Here is a 24,440-nt window from a genome sequence, read left to right as displayed (position 1 = left end):
ACGTGTCCGCAGTGCGGCTGCGCGCGCCGCCCGGCAGTTCCGGTGGGTCCGTCCCCCCCGCCCGGGCCGGCGCCGCCACACGGGCGGCTCCGAGCGCACCCGGCCGAGCCATGGCCCAGCCCGCCGGGGCCCCCGCCGGCCAGCACCCCTACAGCAACGGTGAGTGCGGGGCAGGCCCGCGGGGCCTGGCGCGGGATACGGCCTGACGCGGGACATGGCCTGGCGGGGACGGCTCCCTCACCGCGGCGCTTCCCCCGGACCCAGGCCGCCCTTCGCCCTGAGGCAGCGGGGGCAGGGCCCGGTGCCCGCGGGGAGGGGGTTCCGGGGACGGCCCGTTCGCTGCCCAGGTTGCTCGGCGGTGCCCTCCCTGCAGCCCGGGCACCCGCGGCCCAGGGCGAAACGCAGCTGAATTAGGGAGGGAAGCAGGAGAGGAGCGGCAGCGGAGCTGGGCTCCTGGTGTGACCCCGAGGGCGGCGTGGGGCGGTGGGAGCGGGGGTGAGGTGCTGTCGGGCCGGGCCCTGCCCTAAGTGTCACTGAGGAAAACACAGAGCCGTTCATTAGATAGAATAAATCTTCATTCTGATTTGCTTTCATGGTAGAAGTATCCCAGAGTGCGTTTGTCTGTCAGCGTGAACGACAGTGTCTTTCAGAGAGAGAGCCTGTGTCTGTGCTGCCAGGGTAACATGCACAGCTCGAGCTGCTCCGGAGTGTCCCTTAGCCCGGGTGGGTCCCTGTCGGTGACACGGATGACACAGCTGAGGTTTGACCCTTTGGAACCGTGCTGTACATGTGGCACTCTGGTTATCGCTGAGCTCAGCCTGCGGCGCTGCGGGGTTTTCTTATCTTGTCATTCTCGTAAAGCCGACATTATCTGGTTCTGTGTGCTGCAAACTGGGAAAGTCTTAATTACTGTCTTCCCCTCAAAATGTGTTTCTGCAAAACGAGGTATTGAAGGTGAGACTGAACTTACTAGCCAGTGTTTTAATATAGGAATAAGAAATTCAAGGCCAGCCTTGTCTCTGTGTCTGTTTTCATTGCATGTGTGCAAATCTGTGCTGATGGAAGTGTCTCCTGATTTCACATACACATCCTCTGCACTTGCTTCCTTAATTATACACTTGTGTGTTTCAGTAGCTGTGCTGCATCATAAGCAGTTCAGTTATAATGAGTTCTTTTGATTTTTCTTCCCCCTCCTCCTGCACAGTGTGTTTATTGCTTTTTTTCAAAGTCATCAGCAAAATGACAATTTGCAATTAACTGTGTAGCAGCTTCTAGGGTCAAGAGAGTGGGAAGAGTATGAATATAGTGTGGAGAGAGGCTCTGTCCTGGAGAGCTTATGGTCTGAGCAGAGGCTGTACAAAGAGAGTGTTAGGTGATGGAGTAACTGAGTGGGAGGATTTACAGACTGGCGTTGCTTTATATTTGCTCATTTCCCTAGTGTCAGATTAAGCACATAATGGATTTATGGAGAGGCAGTTGTGAAAGAGGAATACTACTCAGCTACTCAGCTGTCAGGTGTATGAAAAATAAAGAACTGAAATGTAGAGTTATGCAAATGCTAGGTAAAAAAATTAAACAGTTGTTACGGTATGTTAGAGATAAGATTTGGATTGCTGGCCTTTGAAATAAACCAAATTGTTCAAGCATGGACTGTTCATAGCATTGTTTAAAATACACGTTGAGATGGTGCTGTGATCCTTGACCGTTATCCTAACACCAAAGCTTTATAAAACAGTTTTGGGGGTCCTGAGTGCTGTAGTATGCTTACAGTGGTCTGTGAGGAAAGAAAACTGTCAGCAGGATGATAAATTGGTGTATAGCTGTCACCCCTTCCTCACAACTTGTTGCTTGCTGAAGTGTTAGCTCTGAGTTTGCGTGTCCACTAAGGCAGTAAATTGTCAGCAGCACCGTGTGCTGCCTGGGAAATTGTTTAGCACGGAGCTTTGGGTTGCTTAGCAACAACCTTCCTCTCCTTCATTTCTGTTTGTCTTTTAATAGGACCAGTATTCTGTATTCATTTTATTGCAGGTGTCTAATTTGCTTTCCAGTTGATAGATCTGAGATGCAAACAAGAAGGAGAAACAATTCTTTTAGAAATGTTTTTGCTCCTCTCATGTGATACCTTAGCATGGTACTTTGATGACATGAGGTGCTTTAGGAGCTACTGGATTTGGAATCCACTGGGTCAGAGTCAGATGAAGTGGACACTGATGGTGACTGATTCAACGGCATCTGTTGGGATGTAACTTTTGTTTGTCTTTGCACTCCCTGGAACTTGGAGAGCTTGTGGCTGGCAAAAATGATGTGCTGAGTAACTGGCTTAGAGTAGGGGACGGTGAAATTCTGTGTGGCAGAAAATATTACTTGGATCCTGGCTTTCCACATTAGTACTTTGACCATTTTCTAAAACCATCAGATGAACTTCGTATATATTCTGGTGCTATTCCCGATCTCTTAGTAGTGTTAAATGGCCTTGTGTTGTTGTTCTGTTGAGGAGACTTTTGCTGTTAAATACGTGGCCTTTCTTCTATTGCTAATTCATTTCTGTGATCTCCGAGTGTTGGCTGTTTTGCTGCTGTGCAGGTGAGGTAGTTCTTCAATCCACACAGAATTCCTTGTTTGTTTCTGGCTTTACAGAAAACCGGAAGTATTTGAGGGAAGCTGAACAGCCTAAATACTCTTTGATGGGTCTCAGTAAAGAGGTCAGGTCAAGATGGGTATCTGGCAGCAACCAAACAGCAAGTCCTGAAAAGTTTTTGTGCACTGTGAAACTCTTTGTAAAGGGGTTTTGTCCCTTAGTGTTATTTCTATAGCTTTTTTTGGCAGCTTTCTGCAGACTTTTCTTGGAAACATGAACTATTACATGAAGGTGACAAGACTTTTCATTGTGCTTCTGACTTCAAAAATAAAAATTGAAACTGGAACATTGTTCTGTGGTGAACTTTATTTATATTTTCGCATAAAGTGCCATAGAAAATATCAAGTAGGTCAGTTTTTGATATCACCTCACTTCCACTGTTTTATCCTCAAGCAGGGAAAACAATGCATAAGAGAGCAATCCAGATATTCTGATTTCTGCCTGGGATAGAGAGTCATGCCTTAAGGTGAAAAATCAAGTTACTAAATCAATTTGTGTTTGTTCTGTACTTTTCTTACAGTATATAGTGATGATGTTGTATCAGTGTTTGTGCAGATGCAGTCAGAAGGTTTGATAAGAATTCATAATTTTTAAAGCTAGCAAGTTTAATTGCCAATGGGGTTTGTATATTGATTGTTGGAAACCCGTCTGATAGACTGCAGGGTAGTTTTTAAAGGTTACTCATAACTGTAAGCATTTTCATCTTTGGAGCTTTCTCTTTAAACACCCTTGATTTTAAAGAATTATTAATTGCAAATATCTGTGAGCAGCATTGTCAGGACAGTAGGGTATAACTGGATTTTCTAACTGAATGATAAATTGCATGTTGAAATTAATGGTTGGAAAATAACATGGTGTGTACCTTTTATGCACAAGTAAGAGACAGTGAGGATGAGATCACTGGCACTGTAGTAGTTATATGGACCTGTGCAATATTCAGTAAATTAACAGCTGTGTGTGACCCAGAGGCCAAGGTTTTCTAGGGAATGAGGAGCTGAATGATCAGTGCAGTGTTTGTCCTAAGAATTTCAGTGTATTCTGCATTTATGTCAGAAATGTGTGAGTTACTTTAACTTGGAAATCTGAACTTGCTCACATTTTAGAATTTAGCCACTGCATTTCATTAGGAAACCAACCATCTTTTTTTTTATTGTGTAACTGTTTGTGTGGAGTGTATCTAAGCTGTGTTTTTAGGGGATGAGGAGAGCCACAGTGTGACTGGCTGAACTGAGTGATATAACATTGGAAAGTGTTTAGGTAGTTGAGAGAGTCATAGCTGGCTGTGGCCTGCAGTATCTAATGTGCTCTGCTCAGAAGGAATTCACTCAAAAATTGATAGTCTCTCTTCAGCATGTCCATTTTGTGGCAATTATATGAACAATCCATTTCTTGATGGAGCTGTTATTGCACTGGAAATCCCATGGGATTCTGTCGACCTCTACCTCTGTAAAGCAGGAATCTGATGATGTTATTGCCTATGTTGTTTACCCTTTGGAGAGTTAACCTTTTTTTCAAATTTTTTCTTTAAATGAGTAGAACTTAGTTCATGTATACCAACCAACAAATGCGTAAAGAGCATCATCAACCTGTCATCAAACCATCAATTCCAGACTGGTGAATTATTTTATGATAAACTTACCCTTCATTCTCTGTTGGTGACCAGTTGGCCACTCACATGAGCAGTATGTGTGTGAACAGTTCTCTTACTAAAATTAACTGCAGAAGCTTTCATAGATGAACTCAGTCACTTGAGAAGTAGTGTGGTGACCTATACTGGTACTTGGCTGGCGGTGTTGTTGTGGTAAGCTGATGTGTTTGTTGGTGTCAGCCATCATGTGAAATGGAGCTCTTACGCAATGGATCTTCTGCTTTTGGTCTGTTTTTGTGTGCTGCTGCTAGTGGTGTGGGACAGTGCTCCTCTGTGGGCAGCTTGCTTTTGGGGGTTCTTGAAGACTGGATGGAATCCTGTGTGGGTTTCAAGTCAGGAGCATTGTTGGTACTGGAATGCTTAGTGGTTTCAAGGTTACTGTAAAACAAAACAAATATGTAAGTGTCAGTAGCAAAATACTGCTGAATTCATGTCTCTTGCAGTAGTACTTCTGTCACACTTAATGGTTTAAATTAAAAATGGCTTGGAGACTAATAAAATCCTAAGAAAAGACATTCACAAGAACATCTTTTATTTTCAGAAGTGATACACAACACTGACTTTCTAAACAGCGTAGTTTTTTTTTTCATTCCAGGTCCTGTTCAAAATCAGCAGATGCATTCCTCAGATGGCCAGGGATACGGCCCTGCAGTTCCAGGATCGTACTCTCATCAGATGCTGGCAAAGGTTCCTCCACACCAGTCTTCTGGACAGTATAGTTATAGTGGCTCTCAGAATGTTTCTCAATCAAACAACTACCAAGGACCTGGCCAGACTCTCAATAGACCACCAGTGGCAGCTTTCTCTGGGTCACCAGTACAACAGCTAGGTCCTGTTCCACAAGTGCTGCCACCTGCATTACAGAACTCAGCTGCTGTATCATCTGCTGGGAGCTTTCCTCCTGGAGCCAGCCCACCGGTGCTTTCAAACTGGCAGTACAGCCAGACTTCTGTGAGTCAGCCACTTGGGGCTCAAACAAGCCATTTGGCTCATGTGCCTGGGACAGGGTCAACTCAGCCACCGTTGTCATTATCAGGAAGTACAAATCCTGCAGGGAGTTACCAATATGCTGCTTCTCCAGGGGCTCCTCCGCTGCAGAACAGCTACATGAAGCCAGGTAACAAGAACTTTTTGATACTTCACTAATGTCCATTTTTCAATGACCTTTTAAAATAATAAGTATAGAACTGACTCTGCAGTGACATTTTGCTTGTGAAAGATTGTTAAAGCAGATACACCCATCAGAAATACACAGCTGCTTTCTTTGGGTTAGAAATGAAAGTTCTGTGCCCAGGTTTGGTGTTTCAGCTGGTTGGAGCGGGTAACTCCTGAATGGTGTCCCATTGTTTTGGGATGCTGTGTGTGGGTGATGCTGTTTCTGCGACCTTTACCATTTCCTGGGGTAACTGTTGAAGCATTAGCATGATTCAGTCCAGGACTTCACCATTGAAAACTAGTTCTATTTAGTGAGCATGGTCAGTAACCACTTGATTCAGGTAATTTTCTGAATAGCCTGTCAGGTTGATGCAAATAACTGGAGCACAATCTGGAAAGAAAACTGAAAAGCATTCTGTGCTGTTGAAATAGAGGTCAGTTCAATGGAAAGCTTCCTTCCCCCAGATTTGTAATCTTCACATTAAATAATTGTCAGTCTTCAGAAAGTACTCTAAAAGTAGGAGACTGTGCTCCTGCTGGTTTTCTGCTGGTATATGCAGTGATAAAAGCTTTTCTAGCACAAAATAGCTCTGTTGTGCAACTTGTGATTATTATGGAAACAGTTAATACTCAAGTTTCTCTTTGCCAAACTGCTGTATGTTAGTTTTTTTCTGACTAAGCATGCAAACAGGACTTAGGTACAGAAATATTTTCCATGTAAAAGCAAATAATTTTTCTTCTAAGTGCTTTTAGCCTCATTAGAGAATTTTATTGATGCTAGTTTTTTGTTATATGCCTGCTTAATTTTCTTATGCTGTTCAAAATGTCTTAAGCTTGCAGAATTTATGAAACTATTTCTGGTACTTAATTGGAATAAACAGCTAGAATTTTGGAATTAATGAGGAAGATGCAGAGAAATTTTGGAAAGTGGAGTATGATATGAAAGCAAGTGTTTGGAATAAGTAAATTTTTATATCCATTCAATCCTCCTGAGCCATTTCCCTGGTATTTTTTTGTATAACAATGATCACTTTTAAAATGAATTAAACTTGTTTGGTGATCACTCCAAACTTGGTTATAGACTTGGCTATTTTCTGTATATCTTGAAATTCTTGCCAACAGTAGTAGCAAAAAGCTGAAAGAGATTAGTAGCTACAGGAACCCAGAATGAGAAAAGCACGACAGAAACAACCTGAAGTTGAGACCCTCTAACCACATGTTAGGATTTATGGATCTCATGCTGTTCATCCTCTCAATAACAGGAATATTTAGAATTCAATCTGTGTGTTTTTGTAATAAAACTTTTGTGACTTCTTTCAGCTAGGTTAAACTCTCCTAAAAGTTAATCTCTTTATAGGATCTGCACCGCCACCAGTTACTCAGCCTTTAACTCCACTCCACCCTCCAAGGCCACCTTTAGGACCTCCACCAGTCAGTGGTCCACCTAGGCCATCAACAGCGGTAGCAGGACCACCTACTGCACAGTCTCTGCTAAACTCAGCTGCAAACCAAGAAGGTAAGAAACAATTTGCTCCTTATGTTGAATTCAAACATTGCAACTTGCTGCAATGTGCAACCTTTAAAGTCAAGCACATTGTTCTATTTGAGACTCAAACTGTAAAATTAGTACTAATACAGCTAATAATTTAATCTGAAAAGAGCAAGTAAGGACCTGGAAAGAAGAAAAATTCTTGTAAACAGGTATTAATAAAATCTAAGAAATTAACAGTTGAAAATAGATTTCCAAGTGCTGTTTTACATGGCCATGTCTCCTGTAGTTGGCATTGTTTTTTTTTCCTTTTTGTGTTATAAAGTGATAGGGAAATTCTCCTTTCTCTGCATGGAGGACAGAAATCCATGTATGACTCCCTGTATTGTTCATTCTACAGGGAGAGATAAAATATGAACCTTGCAATTCCTTGCTGTTTATGTAGCTGTACCTTATTATTCTCTGTGTAAAATCACTGAAACACATCTTGCACTTGTTGTTTTTATGAAGGAAGTTGCTAGAGGCTGTGAAGTGTCAGCTGTTGAAGACAGGTACCTGATTTTGTGTCTGCTGTGGGCCCTGCACAAATATGCCATTGTTTAAGAACTCCTCAGGGCTCTGTATCAGACTCCAGTTGTTTGGCATTTAGTGCCCATGCTAGATGGGGCCATGTGTGAGTCGGCAGCTTTATTTTTACATATGTAGTTCTGTCAAAGCTATTGGTTCCTTGCATGGTCAGATTGACAGTTTCCCATGTGTGGTAGTTCTGTGAGTATATTCAGATTTGGCTTAGTTTGGAATGTATTAAATACATTGGAAACAGCTTTTTTTAGAAAATATTTTCATCATGAAGGGAAACATTTTCAGAGTCCTGGAGAGACAAAAATGTTTAGTCTATGAAGCAGGTTGCTGCTAGCAGGATTCAGTGTATAATGTAATGTAAGTGCCTTCTATTGGTTCCTTTTATCTTTGAGGATTTAATAAAAAATGGTAATAAAATAGAGTACCTACTTGTCCTTAGCAATATATAGTTGTGTTAGTATATTTAGACATGGTTGGCTTACCAAAAACTATCCTTGGGGAGCACTCTTGAGTTTCAAGGCTTTTCCTATCTTAGGTTGAATTTCTGTCTTGACCAGTATGTGACTGTGTCAGAGCTGTTGCTGTTTGGTGAGCAGTGGTGGGCTAAATGTGCAAGTGTAGGGAATTTGGTGTTTCTGTGAATTATCAATGGAAAAAGTTCTTCAGGGGGATCTAAGCTACAGGTTACTTGTAAAACTGCAGCTAGCCTTAAGAGACCTCCTCTGTTGAGGAGGGAGCGTCCCCTGACCCTTTACTGCATGTTGGCTTGGAAACTGGCAAATCCCTAATCTGAAGGAGTCATAAAAGATTAGTCAACCAGAAGTGCTGGGACTTTTGTTTTCCTCTAAAAAAATAAAAATAAGAAGAATGTTTTATGAATGTCCTTTGTTGAGGTCACATCTGCAGGGGACGTGTGTGTATTTAATTCAGTTTCATCCTGGGTCAAAACCTAAGTAGATTTGAACTATGCTTGTCTTAATATTCATCCAGCAAGTAGGATATTTTTTGCAGTTACCTCTGAAGTTAAAACTTCTTTGTAACTTGTGCAACTTTTTCCTGTGGTTGTTTTCCTTTAAAGGTGATGCCAGATCTACTGCCAGTGATGGGTCTGTAGTGCAAAACAGCTACGACACAATCGAAGGTGGTGGCCTTATGGGTAAGGCTTTGGGAGTAAAAATGGTTGTTATTGTTATGAAACTTTTAAGAGTATGGGAAAGATAGAAGTCTAAGCATTTGTGTACAGATGTATGTACTTGGTTCAATGCCTGTCTTGAAGCTAAATGCAAAACTTGAAGCATTGACAATTAGCATGTTTTGCCTATGATATGTAAAGTAGGTGAGAGCCCTTTGCAAAGTTGACAGCAGCTGTATTTTTTACACTTGGAAACTAAACAGGCAGCTCTCCTCTTGTACAAATGCCTCAAGTAAGGTATAGTTTTTCAGCAATAAAGTGTCTGTCTACTCTGCTTCCAGCAACTCCACATCATTCTCCTGCAGCCCCAAATCTTAAGATGAATAGAAGTGTTGGGTATTCTTACCCTGCCTTGCCTCCAGGCTACCAACATACTTCTCCACCTGGAGCACCAGGAATGAATGCATCTGCTTTGCAATATCCAGATGGATCAAAACATTTCCAGCAGGTAAAGATTGTCTGGTTTCTATCTCAATACTACCTCTGTTGGGGGTGTGTGGGTAAAGAAAAATGATGGTTGGTAGGTGTTGTGCAACTCTAGGATGCTGCTTTTGTTCCCTGTTTGGGCACTGTTTGTTCAAGAGGACAGACATAGCTAACAATTAATGCTTTTGCCTGTGCCCTGGTACCAGTTTGGCAAAGCTGTGTACCAGCTCTTTGTGAAGTGTTCCACCCTCAAATCTGTGCAGGATGTTTCTTTTGGAACTTTCAGCTGCTTTTGGCATGTTTCTCTTCCGTGGCATTGTTATTGTTAGCTGAAGTATTTGGTTTTTCTTTCCCTGAACTTTCAAAGTGAACTGACCAACACTTTTGCCAGCTAAGCCTTTGTATTTCAAGAAGTTTATAGGGAATTTATGGTACTTTTTTCCTCTGTTATGTTACATGCATAGGTCAAGTTCATGTGACAACCAGTATTTCTAAATATATTCATACAATAGCAGTTAGTACATGAGCAAAACAAAAGGGACATATACGTGCTTTTTAATGGACTGTGGGTTTCATCCAAGTAATTGGTGCTAATTTGTGAAATTTTATTGGACTCTAGCCTGCCCTGGGCACTAATCACTTAACTGCATCAATGGGTGGTCTGAGTCTACAGCAAGAAGGGTTAAGACCTGTGAATCTTCTTCAAGAAAGAAATATTCTTCCTACCACCCTTTTGAAGGCTCCTGTCCCCAACTTGCATGAGGACATCCAGAAGCTCAACTGCAATCCCGAGTAAGATTATGTATTTGCTATAATGCATCAAAATAGATAGAAGTATAAATTCCTACTTATAGACATCACAAAATATTTTCTTAATTTTATGAGTAGAAAATATTGAAAATGGGCTTCACTGTAGTATGATAAAGGCAGTAAGTGGGTTTAACTTTGAAGAGAGGAAAATCATCTTTGTAGGAAGTATGAGGAAAAATTTGTTAACAGGGCAGCTATAGATAGGTACAGAACAAAAATTTTATGCTTGGCACTGAGTATGGATGAGCAGATATAAAATAGGAGTTAATTCAGTCAGGTGAGGTACGCCAAAAAAGATTGTGCGTGAAGAGACATGAGTGACCTCTGTATTGAAAAGTAAACATTTAAAAATGGAGTAAATGACATTTCAAACAAAAGCCTGGCAATTGATTAATCAGTTATCTCTCTGAGGAGACCAATCAGTGTATAGCCAGGGACTTCTGCTTTGCTAATATTTTTATGGTAGATAAAGGAAATAACAGCGCCTTTGTGACGTTGTTCATGCAAACAAGCTGGACAGGATTTGTAAAACTGCCACATACATCTGCACTTTGTGGAAGCTACTGAGTGCTCAAGACACAGAAAATGATTGTGGGATTGTTTATAGTTACTAAGTTTTTAAAACCACCTTTTAAACATTGCCAGTTCTGATTTATTCCAAAATAACGTTTAGTATATAAAGATGTGGTGCAACTTTGAATATTATTAGGCTTAACTTTGGCTTGAGTGACTGAAATGACAGTCAGCTCTGTATAAAGAGCATTTGTATAAAGTAAGAACTCAAAGTATGTACTGTGGGTCAAGCTCAGACAGAAACAAGATGATTTGACAGAGATGGATTAGATATTTTATCTGGAAATAGAAATTCACCACTAACAGCTCTAGAAAAATATACTGTATTACTGAAATCATAATTTATTTGAAAACCTCTGAAAATAACCCTTTGTCCTCCATGTAGGTTGTTCCGCTGTACCCTGACTAACATTCCTCAAACTCAGGCCTTATTGAATAAAGCCAAACTTCCTTTGGGGCTCCTGCTTCATCCTTTCAAAGACTTATCGGTATGAGAAATATTCAAAACTTTACATGCTGAAATACCAGTTATGCCTTCACTAGAGTCCAGACAATGGACAATGAATTATAAAACAAGGGCAGGTATCTTGGCCCAGAACAACTCCCACAGTAACTGACGTTTCTTTGTTCCATACAGATCACTGTAATTTTTCTCAATTTACTCCCTACCATTTGAAAACCTTCATATCTCACTTTCTAATAAAGAAGAAAGCTTCCCAAATCTCAAAAAACAAAAGCTTAAAGGCAGCACAGAATTTGGACTGTGGTAGAAGGCAACATCTAAATTCTAGGTTGTCACGTATCAACTGTAGTTATTAATTTCAAACCTAGTACTAATTCTAAACTCAAGACTTGACAAAGTTGAAGGGATTTGGATGTCATGACATAGCCAGAAGACTTTGAATTTAGTAGTGTCTCTCTTAAACGTTGGATTTTTTTCTCAGTTTAAGTGATTTTTCAAAGATGTGGGCTTTTTTTCCCCCTTTTTGATCTGTGTTGGGTGCAGGACTTGATCTTAAACCATCAGAGTAAAATTCAAGAATTTAGAGGCTTGGAAAAGGAATCTATGCAGTCAAATATGTTAGAGCTCAGTTCCTACCTGTTGCATTAAGGAATTGCAGGGATGCTGTGAGGATGCAGTACTCCTTTCACCAAGGGTGCTTTGCCTCACTAGCCAGCACAGTGTAGGTGGTGTTGTTACCACAGATAAACAGCTGCAGGGTGAGGATGCTTTAAAACAGGAAGCTTTTCCATTCCAGCAATTGCCAGTGGTCACTTCCAGTATTATTGTGAGATGCCGTTCCTGCCGGACGTACATCAACCCTTTTGTCAGCTTCCTAGATCAAAGGAGATGGAAATGCAATTTGTGCTATAGAGTCAATGATGGTAAGTTTTAAATGTGCTTTAAAGTGTTGCAATTAACCTTTCCCACCTTGGCCTTTGAGACTGGAATGTTGTTGGGCACATCAGTAGGAGGATTGTTGTCAATCAGGCTGGGAGTCATGAGAAATGTTTCCCAGTGACAGTGGTGTCCCTAAAGAAACACAATAAGCCCAAGTCGTCCCTGAGGGTACCCTTGCACAAGTGTAAGGGAACTCCACTGCCTGGTGTAGTTTTCCATGTGTTGCTCAACAGCCTCAAAAGAGCTGGTATATTTGTTTTAAAATGCAGCACAGCCAATACTAGTATGAAATACTAATATATAAACTTATCTGCATAGTTCCTGAAGAATTCCTGTATAATCCTGTGACAAGAGTTTATGGAGAACCTCATAAAAGACCTGAAGTCCAGAATGCTACTATTGAGTTTATGGCTCCATCTGAATACATGGTAAGGCTTTATTTACTTCTACTTATTCTCTCTATATTATTTTCAGAGGGAAGTCAGAGAAAGCTTTGTTTCAGAGGATGCTTTCCAGTTCAGTAGAACAGCTGTTTCCTTAAGCAGTGTATCTGAGAACTCAGGGGGAGAACTTCAGAGAGTTCACTTCTAAACATTTATGATGTCAAAGTTATTCTGTATTTAGAATATGTAGGTATCGTCTGAAGAAAACTAGACTTCTGGTATTACTAAATGAGAGGCAAATGCATTCAGAAATTTTAGCTATGATTCATGTGCTGTTTTAACAGTTTAAACTTGCAATGGAATGAATAAACCCAATCTAACAAATGCTATTTGAAAATGAAAGGTAATCTTTTCTTTGCTCAGCTGCGTCCACCTCAGCCACCTGTGTACCTCTTTGTGTTTGATGTCTCTCACAATGCAATAGAGACAGGATACTTGAATACAGTCTGCCAGACCTTGTTAGACAATCTTGACTCGTAAGTACTTTTTTCTTAAAATCACCAATTTTCATTCCTCTTAAGAAACTTGTGATAGACACCAATATGCCAGTCCTTTCTGTCTGGAAGACAGGTTTCCTAGTATGGGCAAACAGTGGTCAGTGTTGTGTTAAAATGTACCATAAAGCTGTAGACTTTTTCCCATCACAGCTACACCAGTATTAAAGGTGTTGATTGAAAAGACTTGATTTCTCAGTCTGACTTTTTCCTACATGCTTCATCAATCCCCAAAAGAATATAATCATCATGTTTATGATATCTTTTGAACTGTATTTTTTAAAAGCTGAAATTTAGATAAGTATTTGTTGAATCATATATCTAATAAACTTCTCATAAAATGCATACTGTTTGAACTTACATATGCACTACTTGATATTTTGCAGTTTATTTCTTCCTTTTCTTCCACTTCTGATTACCCTCTTAAAAGGTTTTCACCTGCCTGCTAGGTGATTCTACCATGAGCTCCTTTTTTGTTGTGGTTTTGTTCTTTTCAAAATGACTTAGTGAAGCTCTTGCAGTCTAGCTCTTAAACTAACTGCTTGATAACAACCATGGAGAGATGCAGTGGATGATAAAAAAAAAAAAAAAAAAAAAAGAAAAAAGCCTGCAGAAATGAAATTTCATCTCACTGAACACCATATGTCTCATTTTCAGGCTTCCTGGGAACACTAGAACAAAAATAGGCTTCATAACATTTGACAGCACAATCCATTTCTACAGTCTTCAGGAAGGTCTCTCTCAGCCTCAGATGCTTATAGTTTCAGATATTGAAGGTATACAAAAATAATTTTTTTTGATTAGTACCTATTAATGACTTCTGGTTATGACAGCCTTTAAAAATATGTATCTGGTGGGAGTTTCTACATCACACCATTAGTCTCCCTAGTAATGACTTCAGAAGTACAATATGTGTGAGTTTATGAAGACATCTCCCTGATGTTTGAGCAATGCTGTGGCTGCTCATGACTTCAAACATGAAGACAGCCTTCCTAACTTCTAGTTTAATTTGTACAGTTCTCTAGATTCCTCTTGAAATCCCAAATACTGATGCTGGATACCTTTCTATAGATTTTTCTTGTGGCTGGTGCTTAGTGGTGTCCTTCTGCCTTTTGTTTCAAATCACCTTTCACTGAATGTTACTGCACAGGGTAGAGTAAACACTGGAAATATTTGCTGTGTGATTTTATTTAATAGTCTTGATTACCCTTCAGCCCTGTTGATTGCTATTCTAACATGGGATCCTAGCCACAGGAAAGCTTATGATTAAAAAAAAAAGTCCACATAATTATATTTACATGGGTTAATACTCTGATACTGTGTTTTGTTGGTTTTTTTTTTTTTCCAATAAGTCTGATGGTTGGCAAATAAAGCCAGGGGAAAGATTTATGTGTTTTTAGAAGATAACTCAAATTTTTTTTTTCTCTTTCAGATGTATTTATACCAATGCCAGAAAACTTATTAGTAAATTTAAATGAAAATAAAGAGGTAAGAAGCAAGGACTTTCTTACATAACTAGTGACATTTACATAATTGGGGATATGTGTGGTAATTTTTTGATTAATTAATGCTCATTAACACCTGCTGTTCACATGCCAGGTTTGAGTGAAAAAAAAAGGTCTTTTATCTATGTCACTGTAAATTCTTGCCAACCTGGAACAAGACAGTACTTCAAATTTTCTAGGACTTTCTCTTTACTACTTTAATATTAGAAGTGTTAATACGTGGTTATGTTAAGCAATCAACTGTATATAAAGTAGGAAATCATGAAGACTTATAGGCCTAATACTGTTTTCTCTCTTGTAGCTAATTCAGGATCTGTTGAAGACATTGCCACAGATGTTCACCAAGTCCCTGGAAACTCAGAGTGCTCTGGGGCCTGCATTACAGGCTGCCTTTAAACTGATGTCCCCTACTGGAGGTAGAATCACTGTCTTCCAGACACAGCTTCCATCCGTGGGAATGGGAGCACTAAAGTCACGAGAAGAGCCAAACCAAAGATCAACAGCAAAGGTTAGGAAAGCAAAAAGGTTGAAAGTACTAGCAAACCTGATCTGTGCATGTAGATGGTTCTGGGATTTCCTGTTCTGGGTTAATTTTGTGCTTATCTTGCTTCTTTGTTAAAGTAGCAGAAAAAACAAAAAAAACCCAAAGAATATAAACACTAATTAATTACTGAGTAATAAAAAAATATTTTTTTTTTATAAAATATTTTTAATCAATGACGGAGAATTGATTGTAAGTGTCCCTGAAAACAGACAATAAATGTATGAATCAGTTTAGATTTCCTTTGTATTTTGTAATACTCCACTGTGTTGACAGGATATACATCTGACACCATCGACTGATTTCTACAAGAAGTTGGCCTTGGATTGCTCAGGGCAACAGGTTGCAGTGGATTTGTTTCTTCTTAGTGGGCAATATTCTGACTTGGCTTCTCTAGGTAAGACATATAAAGCTGTTTTGGGGCATATAACTCTTGTATTTTGAGCAAATACATACAATCTGTGTTAATATTTAGTAGATGAACCTGATCTGAATTAATCTAGTGTATGAAGATACGAACTTGTCCTTGCTGAGCAGTGACACTGAATAGAATGTAATCTTTCAGTCCTGACTTAACCTACTTATTTTTATGTCCTCTCTTAGTGAGTTAGGATTCTTTTTCTACTGATACAAGTAGCAGAAATACTTCCTTTTTATGCCTTTTAACCATCAGTGTCACTGCCTTTAGAGCAAGTTTTATGGGCATTTTAATTATCTTTTTTTCTGTTTAACCAAACTTTCAAATTTCAAGCAATTTCAGGTCAATGGAAAATTATTTCATACCTGAAATGTATCACCTACTAGAATATACAGTTGTGCTACATCTCTATAGGCATGTCTTTAACTGTGTATCTGAGTGATTTGTAGGTGTGAACAATTTAATAGTTTAAAGACTGCAGCAGCAACTGTCTGCAACAACTCTCCAATGTATACTGGTTTTGTTTCAGGTTGTATATCAAGGTATTCTGCAGGTAGTGTCTACTACTACCAGTCTTACCATCATAAACACAATCCTGTCCAGGTGGAAAAATTGCAAAAGGAACTGAAGCGTTATTTAACTAGAAAAATTGGGTTTGAGGCCGTCATGAGGATAAGATGCACCAAAGGTCTGAATTCACCTTCTTAGATTTTTGGGTGTGGAGAAGAGGGAAGCGGGTGTCTGCTGCTCTTTGGGAATGTTTTCATTGTATTCTAGCTGTTTTGTAACCAAAAGGCAGAGATTAGAAAAGTATAATTCAGTATCGGGGATAAGACAGTTTTTTAAAGACTGTATTTGCAGTGTGTTTTCTGGTATCCAAGTTCCAGTTTATAATGATCAAAACTGGAAATTTTCCTGGACTGCTATTTCCACCAGGGACTGGTTTTATACTCTAGATACTTTCTACTACTCTGCATTGATTTGCCTTGCTAATTCCCACTTTCTGGTAGGCTTTGTGGATTCTTTGGATTAGTTGTCAGTTTGCAGTATTTACGCTTTTTGAAGAGAATGTATTTCATTGAGAGGGAACATTCTGGTACAGTCATATACATTGATGGCAGATCTGTATATGCTGCCTGTACTTCACAGCTATAAAACCCAAACTGATTCATTATTATCTTGTAGGTCTTTCCATTCATACTTTCCATGGGAACTTCTTCGTACGATCTACAGACTTGTTGTCATTACCCAATGTAAACCCAGATGCGGGATACGCTGTGCAAATGTCAGTGGAAGAAAGTCTTACTGATATGCAAGTTGTTTCTTTTCAGTCAGCTCTCCTGTACACCTCCAGCAAAGGTATGGTTAGATTGAACCAACAGTGGCATTTGTAGTGTTGCTTCATACAACCAGTATGGAGGTTACAGTTTTCTTTCCTTGCAGGTGAAAGACGAATTCGTGTCCACACTATGTGCTTACCTGTAGTCACAACACTGAGTGATGTGTACCTAGGGGCAGATGTGCAGGCCATCACAGGGCTCTTAGCCAATATGGGTGAGTGTGCTAAGTGCTTGTTTGAATACGTGTGGATTGTATCCTTAAAGGTCTGAGCAATGCTCTCTGGGAGATGGCATTAGAGGAAAAGATTCTCCCTCATAGAGTGCTTTCAAAATTGCAAACCTAAGAGTTTGGTTTTAATGCTTGGCCTAGGTGAAGGATCAGTAGAGCTGTGTGTAATCACCTGGGCTTAGGCTTAGTCTGGTGCATCATGGTGGGCCTTCAGCTTTTTTCTGAAGCACTTGACTCCCCCTAGAATGTAATAAAAGCTTAAGCTGCATCGACATATGTGATAAAGTGAGAGAATTTAATGTATGTGACTGTATTCCTGCCGGGGGAGGAAACCCCTGTTATTTGAACCTTGTACTCTGTTTTCAGCTGTGGACCGCTCTGTTTCTGCGACACTGAGCGATGCTCGGGATGCCTTGGTCAACGCAGTGATAGATTCTTTAGCTGCTTATCGCTCATCTGTGCTGAGCATCCAACAGCCTGGGCTCACAGCTCCCTACTCACTGCGGCTCTTCCCGCTTTATATACTGGCACTCTTAAAACAGGTAAGGGGGGAAGTGGGGCCAGGCAAGAGGATGATTGTTTGGCAGGTCAGCCTGAAGTAAAAGGATGGTTCTTTGATGGAGAATGATTTAGTTCAAAAGCAGGAATTTAAAAATGTGCATAAAACCAAAAGTATATATGTTTTAAGCAATGAAAGGGCAAAATAATGAAGACACTGACTACTGAAGAGAATGTGTCAGGGTACTAGTAGCGTTTTCTCAGGAATCTCAAATTTGTGCCTTTCTGGAAATGTAGATCCACACAGCAGTTCAGTGTGGATTTGAAGCGAGTTGGGTGTGTGGCAGAGAAGGGAGTTGGCTGGCTGTTCTTGCAACAGGTTTAAAGCATTTCACAGTATTTGCTCAGTGTAAGTATTTTTTAATTGAATTTCTCTGAACAGATACTAGAAGTCATTTAAGTGTTGGACAAACTGGTTTCTTGGTTCAGAAGTTTTGGATTCATACATCTTGATTAGGAATTAACCAGCATATTCATATTGAGCTTTTTCGTTTGAAAGGCTTGGTAAACATTTCATCCAGTCAGGTGGAAGGAGTGAGCCCTACTTTGATTTATAGCTTTTTTTGGTCTCAACAAGCCAGGACTATCTCTTCCTTGTAAATACAGACCTAAGATTCTGTACATTGAAGCCAATTGTAAACTGTGCCAATATTTATTCTTTTCAGTTTCATCAAGTAGCATTCTTGAGGTGTATGTTAGAGAGTATTTCAGGGTGCTTTCATCTCAGCTGTAGTGCTCACTAGAAAGGATTGATGGTGCCAGGTCAAGGTTAATTCTAAAATCCAGAAATGGGAATGAGACTTGTGTGATTTATATGTAAAGCACTGAAGAGAACTACGGAGAAGTAAAATACAATGAGAAAACATTTAGGGTACATCTCTAATACTTAATTAAATTAGAAATAAGCACTAGGCAGTGTGTGAAATTCAGTTTATTTTACTTTGCTTTAATGGTTAAACTAAATGCCTGATTGTTTGCAGAAAGCATTTCAAACTGGGACAAACACACGTTTGGATGAACGCATCTTTACCATGTGTCAGGTGAAAAACCAGCCCCTTGTTTACCTCATGCTCATGACCCATCCCAGTCTATACAGAGTCGATAATCTCACAGATGAGGTGAGTCTGCCTTGCTACATAATTTGTTTGATCCCAAAGATTTGTGTGATGTGAAAGTAAATGTGTTAAAAATCTCCCAAGTTTTCCATATTAAAGCTGCACAGCTAAAATGTAATGTTTTATATTCTCCCACTTGTTGCATTTATGCATTTGCTATTTGGAACTGGACTGATGAGTTTTGGAGAAAGCTGTGCTTTGAGTGGGGAAGGTTTTTTCCTAACTTATTTCACCTTTGCCTTGTGTTATTATCTTGTGCTATAAATCACATACACATAAAGACATCATAATGGGCTTTTTTTGTCCCTTTATTTTAAAATATCAAGCAGTTTTGAGAACAGGGAATGTTTATGTGGAACCCTGAACAGTTTTAGAAATCACATCATAACAAATTGGTACATAACAAATTGGATATTCTTGTTCTAGAACTAATTAACTAAGATACATTTGATGAAATTCACCCTCTTTAAATGCAACATTGTTTTATTAGTAAATGACTAACTAATAAAGTAAATTATCACTTTAAGTATGACTTGAGCTAAACTGAGAAAAACAGTCCAGCTCCAGTATTCAGTGTAATAGATTCTACTCTTATTTAAAGTTCTATTCTGTTTTTTTGCATCAAGACGTGAACCACTGTTTTTCATCCTTTTAGGGGGCTCTTAACATAAATGACAGAACTATACCTCAGCCGCCCCTTCTCCAGCTGTCAGTGGAGAAGCTGAGTAGGGATGGTGCTTATCTTATGGATGCTGGCTCTGTAAGTTGTGTGGTGGGGGGGATTTTAAAAAGTACCCAAGTTTACTTGGTGTGTTCTTTCTGAGAACTCAGAATATGTACGAGACTGCTCAGGTGTGTTTTGGGTTGAATTAATGTTGTTATTGATGGTTTCTTTCAGGTGATGTTTCTTTGGATCGGGAAGAACTGTGGTCAGGGCTTTATCAGCCAAGTCCTTGGAGTTCCAAATTATGGATCAATACCACAGAATATGGTATGTGCTTGCTCTGCACATCAGTCGTACATACAGTGCTGCCAGAATATCATTTGCATGAGAATTAAAATACACTAGTCAGATTTTAGCCCTCTAGTGGTATAGATCCAGATCCAAGGAAAGAAATAATTTTTGTTACCTCTTAGAATTTCTTCTCTTGAAGACACAGTAGGAAGAGGCTGCCTGATTCAGTTTCTCAGACCTGTGGGAGCAGACTAAGAACACTTGAAAATAATGAGCATAGTGGGAAAGTAGGAAATCCTTTAGTTTCTGCAACAAAGCAGGAATCAATCGCAGCTCAGTCATTAACATTCTGACAGCTAATTGCTGATAGCGGTTTAGTGCTCTTGACTGTTTCAAGCCCCTTCAAAGAAGACAGGACTGAAACTATATATCAAAAAATGTATCTGTCTGGGTTTTCTTTATACTAATGAGTTGGGCTAGTTTATATGTTCCTTTCACTGTTTTCTGAAAAATGCCCTGTTTTTATTAATAAAACCCTTTGGCTTTTAGACACATCTCCCAGAACTTGAAACGGCAGAATCCATCAGAACACGAGCTTTCATTTCTTGGCTGAGAGAACAGAGACCTTTCTTTCCTATACTATATATAATAAAGTAAGTGGGTTTTAACAGTATTTTTGCTTCTTTGGCAACCTGTTAACAATACATACTTGGATATCATATACTGAACTTTCTTAATGGAATTCTTAACAATTGTGTGGTAAGAGTTGTCTCCAATTAGAATTTCAAAATACTGGAGAAGATTAAGTATCACAGATGAATCTTTAGGTAATGTCAGATAAATGAAGTAAATGCTGGTAAGAGCACTTACTAGGATTAATCACTACTAAGGGCTATTCGAGATCCTCTTTTCATATGTCCTTAAGCTCTTGAAATGTCTTGCCACTTGATATGTAACTTTATTAATGCATGGCAGCCCATGGCATATGTTTATTCCACTCAGAGACTTATATTTTTGTTTTTAAGGGATGAGAGTCCATTGAAATCAAGTTTTCTGCAAAATATGATTGAAGACAGAACAGAATCAGCCTTATCATACTATGAATTCCTCCTTCATATACAGCAGCAAGTGAATAAATGAAACACTAGCCTTTGGCTTACTTCTTTAAGGAAAGATTTTGCAGTAAAGAATGATTGTGCGTGTAATACCTTCATTAAATCTGTGGCCTGAGGCAGTTGATGAGAAGTTCTCACTGTGATTTCAACGAACTAAAGCAAATAAAGGACCACATCTGAGAATCAAATGTGCAACTACATAATATTGTACCTTAAAAAAAGAATCAAACTGTTGGAACTGGTTGAGCACCTTTAATTTGCTGCAAATCGTGTTTTTACTGTAAGTAGTTGCAGCATGAAGTACATTTACAAAGGCAATACTGAAAAGGTGAAATACATTTTGTAAAATAAAGAGTTCTTTGTTGTTCAAAATGTATATTTCTGTAACTTTTTTTTTTTTTTTTTTTGCTGCTAGATATAAAACCTCATAATACTGATCATGATTTGCAGGGAAATTTCTTCTAAGTGCATCCAGTGATTACAGACAGAGCATCTCAATGTTCAACTTAATGCTTAAAGTAGCGATGAAAGAAGTGTTCATTCATTTTGAAATGAACAAATGCTTATGAAGTATAGAATCCAGTGCTTGGATTGGATTATGGCTAATAGGACTAAAGGTAAGCTTAACCTGGATAAGGTGGCTGAATTTGTTGAAGCTTTTAATAAGTCATTATTCTAATTTTAAAAACTGGGGAAGAGTGGGCCCTACATGAGACAGATTTTTAAAAGTCATTGGCTGAGTTGGCAGCAAAAGTAGACTTAGGTAGATGGTAAGCTTTGCTTTTCTTCAGTAGAAGTAATAGTTTTAATTTCAATTTATTAATGGTGTGGGAGGGGAAGAGCAAGGAAGGTTATCTCAGATTTTGTTTGGTTTATGTTCAGTAGACTTTTGGCTCTTGTTTACATTAAGCAAATATTGGGCCCCTCAGATCTGGTGTGTTTCTGAAGCAAATTTGTTGGCAGCACTTCAGATCAAATGTTGGTCTGCAACACTGAATATTCTGATATTAAAGTTGGAAATTATTTTTCCAAGAACAAAATTATTATATTGCATTTGAAGATTCGTATATGTTTGCAGACATGCCTGAAGTTTTCCAAACAAAAAGTTTTTTGCTGCAGCTGTGTAATGAGCCCAGGTCCAAGGCCAGTATGCACCAAATAAAAGCTTTAAATATACTCTCAGATCCTGCCAGAGATACAGATCGAAGCTGACATTGGACTTGAAGTAAAAATTTATATACAAAAAGTATTTAAATAATTTTATAGAAATGTATTGATAATTCTTCTGTTTTCAAGATTAAGGTATCATTGATAGCTACCAATGTAAAGAGTATTTAAGTTACTGTATTCCAATGCCCATGGAAGTGTTGCGTATGGAAAAATCTTGGTTTGCTTTTTTGTTTAATAGTGGTAAAAGACCTTAAAGGTCTTGCAAAACCTACCTTCTGGGGCAAGTAACTTGAAGAGGTAAAAGACTTGTGAGTGGTCAAATGTACTGTGCTTCGGACATTTAGGACATAAATGTCAGTAGGGTCAACATTTGGGTAAATATTTGCTCCCATTTCAGGCTGTAGCTGCTGGTGATTGTCAGGAGTTGCCTTACTTTAGGGGAGGAGTTCCCTGGGAGAAATTGTTCTTGTTGTTGAGCACAAGAAGCTAAAGTTCTTAGAACAATGGGTAAAACAGCATGAAAAGATTATTACAGAATCAATTTAAGCTTCCCTGTCTGCTGCCTCCGTAGCAAACAGGAATATATTTACTTGAACTGCTTTTCAGAGAATTGCACAGTTTCTAGTCATAGTGAAGAGTTGTCTTTTAAGTTTTGACAGTCTGATTTTTTATTTTTTTTTCCCAGGAAGGGGGAACGGGGTCTCTTCATTTAAATCATAAATGGAACCTCTGCACTTGCATAGGTTCTGCCCTAAACCTTGTGGTTTTGGGTATGTTATCATTCAGATGTTGAATTGCAAACCATCCTTGCATCAAATAGCCCACCCCAAAGTCTGTTTCTTACTATGACTATTTTGCTACTATATCCTTTTTTTTTTTTTAAGAAACATAAATACTGGAGATGGCCTCATTGCTTTATGTACACCAGACTAATGGCTGAAGATGTCAGCCTTCGTGGCAGTTAACAAGTTTGAATTTGAGTCCCTATGATTTACAGAGCAAAACATGATAAATGAGTCAGATGAAACCTCGGAGTTCTCTTCACTTTGGAAGAAATTCTGTATTGAACTTTGTTAGTTTATTCCCTCGCAGTGGGGAAGGCCTGCTGGTTCACTTGTACTGCTATAACGGCAATGCAGGGAACACGAACACACACTACCTGTGATTGATTTCTTACATACAGCTGAAAAATGAGGCCACTGAAGATGGATTGCAAAAGTAGGCAAGAGTGGCTCTGGTACTTAGATCTCAACACGACAACTCTACCACTGTAAATGCCTGGTAGAGGTGTGTTTCTCTTTGTAGTTGAACACGTTTTTTTAAACTATTTCTGTGTTTGACACGTTAGTGTTCAGCCAACATTGCTACCATCCATTTTACTTTGCTTTCATTATTGTTCTTAAATTAATATTTTTGAGTCTAAGTCCTCATAGACTGTGTTGCAATAACTAGAATGATTCACTTTTATTTAGAATTAATTTTTAACAGAATTTAATCAAAGATGCAGAATGGCTGTTAAGGGACCATTAAATGTGATTTTAAGGTTCTGTTTACTATTATGGATGTAATCCTTATAGTAAATTTAATTTTGTAAAGTAGTGTATAATATTGTAATATTAAATCTTCGTTCTCTGAACTCAAAGATTTGATCTTCAGTATGAAGTTATAAATCTTCCCCCTTCTGAATTTGAGACAGGATTTACTTGTCCTCCTTTTTACAGTTTGTAATTTTCACTGTTTTATTCCTGTAAAAAGTCATTTATAACACATGCAAATGCTTATTTTATCTGTGCTAATTTATCAGATTTGGCTACTCAATAAAATTAATTGAACAAACTCATGCCAGTCCATCACTTGTTTCTTATAAATAAAAGTAGAACAATGTATTCAGTTAATTGAGATAAATACCACATTGGTCACAGCAGCCAGCTGACAGTGATGGTTGGAATTTAGCCTTCAGCAGCATTCCAAGATGGTGATCAATTTTATTTTAGGTAATCCTGTATCTTCATTTAACATCCTATTATTTCAGCAACTGTTTTGTAAAAGCCATTCCATCTTAATGCTTGCAATTTTTTTTGAGATATTGTCACTGCTGCATCTGGCCCATCATAGACAAGTTAATGCATGAGCTTGGTAGTCTGACTTCTGTATTTACATGGTTTTAAATACAGAATTCTCTCAATATTTTAGAAATATTAATTGGACTTGTCAGCTCTGTTTTTTATTCCCAATCCACGTAACACTGTCCTGCTGCTGCTGCTCTCCCGCGCTGCTGTCGTGGCGTGGGGCTCAGCCGGCAGGTGTCCTGGCTGGCTCTGGGCATTCCCGGCTCTCCAGCGCTCCTGTCGTGGCGTGGGGCTCAGCCGGCAGGTGTCCTGGCTGGCTCTGGGCATTCCCGGCTCTCCAGCGCTCCGGTTGTGGCGTGGGGCTCAGCCGGCAGGTGTCCTGGCTGGCTCTGGGCATTCCCGGCTCTCCAGCGCTCCTGTTGCTGTGGAAGTGTCTCTGCCTCGGGAGCGAAGCGCTGCCAGGTGCCAGGGCCGTCCGGCAGTGCTGCTGGTGGAGCCCTCTGTGGCATTGCCACGGGGCTCTTTCAGGTAAGGGAAGTGTAATGTGGCACTTTCATCACCTGGCATCCAAGG

The 24,440-nt window shown here is 39.3% G+C and overlaps 1 protein-coding gene across 6 annotated transcripts; it reads left to right on the top strand.

Moving 5' to 3' along the window:
* Window positions 1-4: 4 nt before the first annotated feature.
* Window positions 5-23,943, top strand: SEC24A (SEC24 homolog A, COPII coat complex component). 6 transcript variants are annotated; one of them, XM_058848324.1, is made up of 25 exons: window positions 669-954; window positions 4,882-5,403; window positions 6,799-6,957; window positions 8,591-8,668; window positions 8,986-9,152; window positions 9,750-9,922; window positions 10,899-11,001; window positions 11,773-11,899; window positions 12,234-12,343; window positions 12,722-12,834; window positions 13,510-13,628; window positions 14,285-14,340; window positions 14,659-14,865; window positions 15,175-15,295; window positions 15,846-16,004; window positions 16,502-16,675; window positions 16,760-16,870; window positions 17,252-17,427; window positions 18,424-18,561; window positions 19,214-19,318; window positions 19,457-19,549; window positions 20,063-20,166; window positions 20,539-20,908; window positions 21,044-21,245; window positions 22,683-23,943. In XM_058848324.1, the coding sequence occupies exons 1-23, from the start codon at window positions 684-686 to the stop codon at window positions 20,651-20,653; spliced, it is 3,501 nt and encodes a 1,166-aa protein (XP_058704307.1). In that variant the 5' UTR covers window positions 669-683; the 3' UTR covers window positions 20,654-20,908; window positions 21,044-21,245; window positions 22,683-23,943. The 6 variants fall into 6 exon arrangements, with proteins under 6 accessions (XP_058704308.1, XP_058704307.1, XP_058704306.1 ...); XM_058848323.1 differs by lacking the exon at window positions 22,683-23,943 and adding an exon at window positions 22,484-22,678; XM_058848325.1 differs by lacking the exons at window positions 669-954; window positions 22,683-23,943 and adding an exon at window positions 5-159 and having other exon boundaries at window positions 21,044-22,678.
* Window positions 23,944-24,440: the final 497 nt, after the last annotated feature.

This window comes from Poecile atricapillus, chromosome 13 (genome assembly GCF_030490865.1).
Source record: "Poecile atricapillus isolate bPoeAtr1 chromosome 13, bPoeAtr1.hap1, whole genome shotgun sequence".
NCBI classification, from domain to species: domain Eukaryota; kingdom Metazoa; phylum Chordata; class Aves; order Passeriformes; family Paridae; genus Poecile; species Poecile atricapillus.
This window is presented reverse-complemented; position numbering and strand designations above follow the sequence as displayed.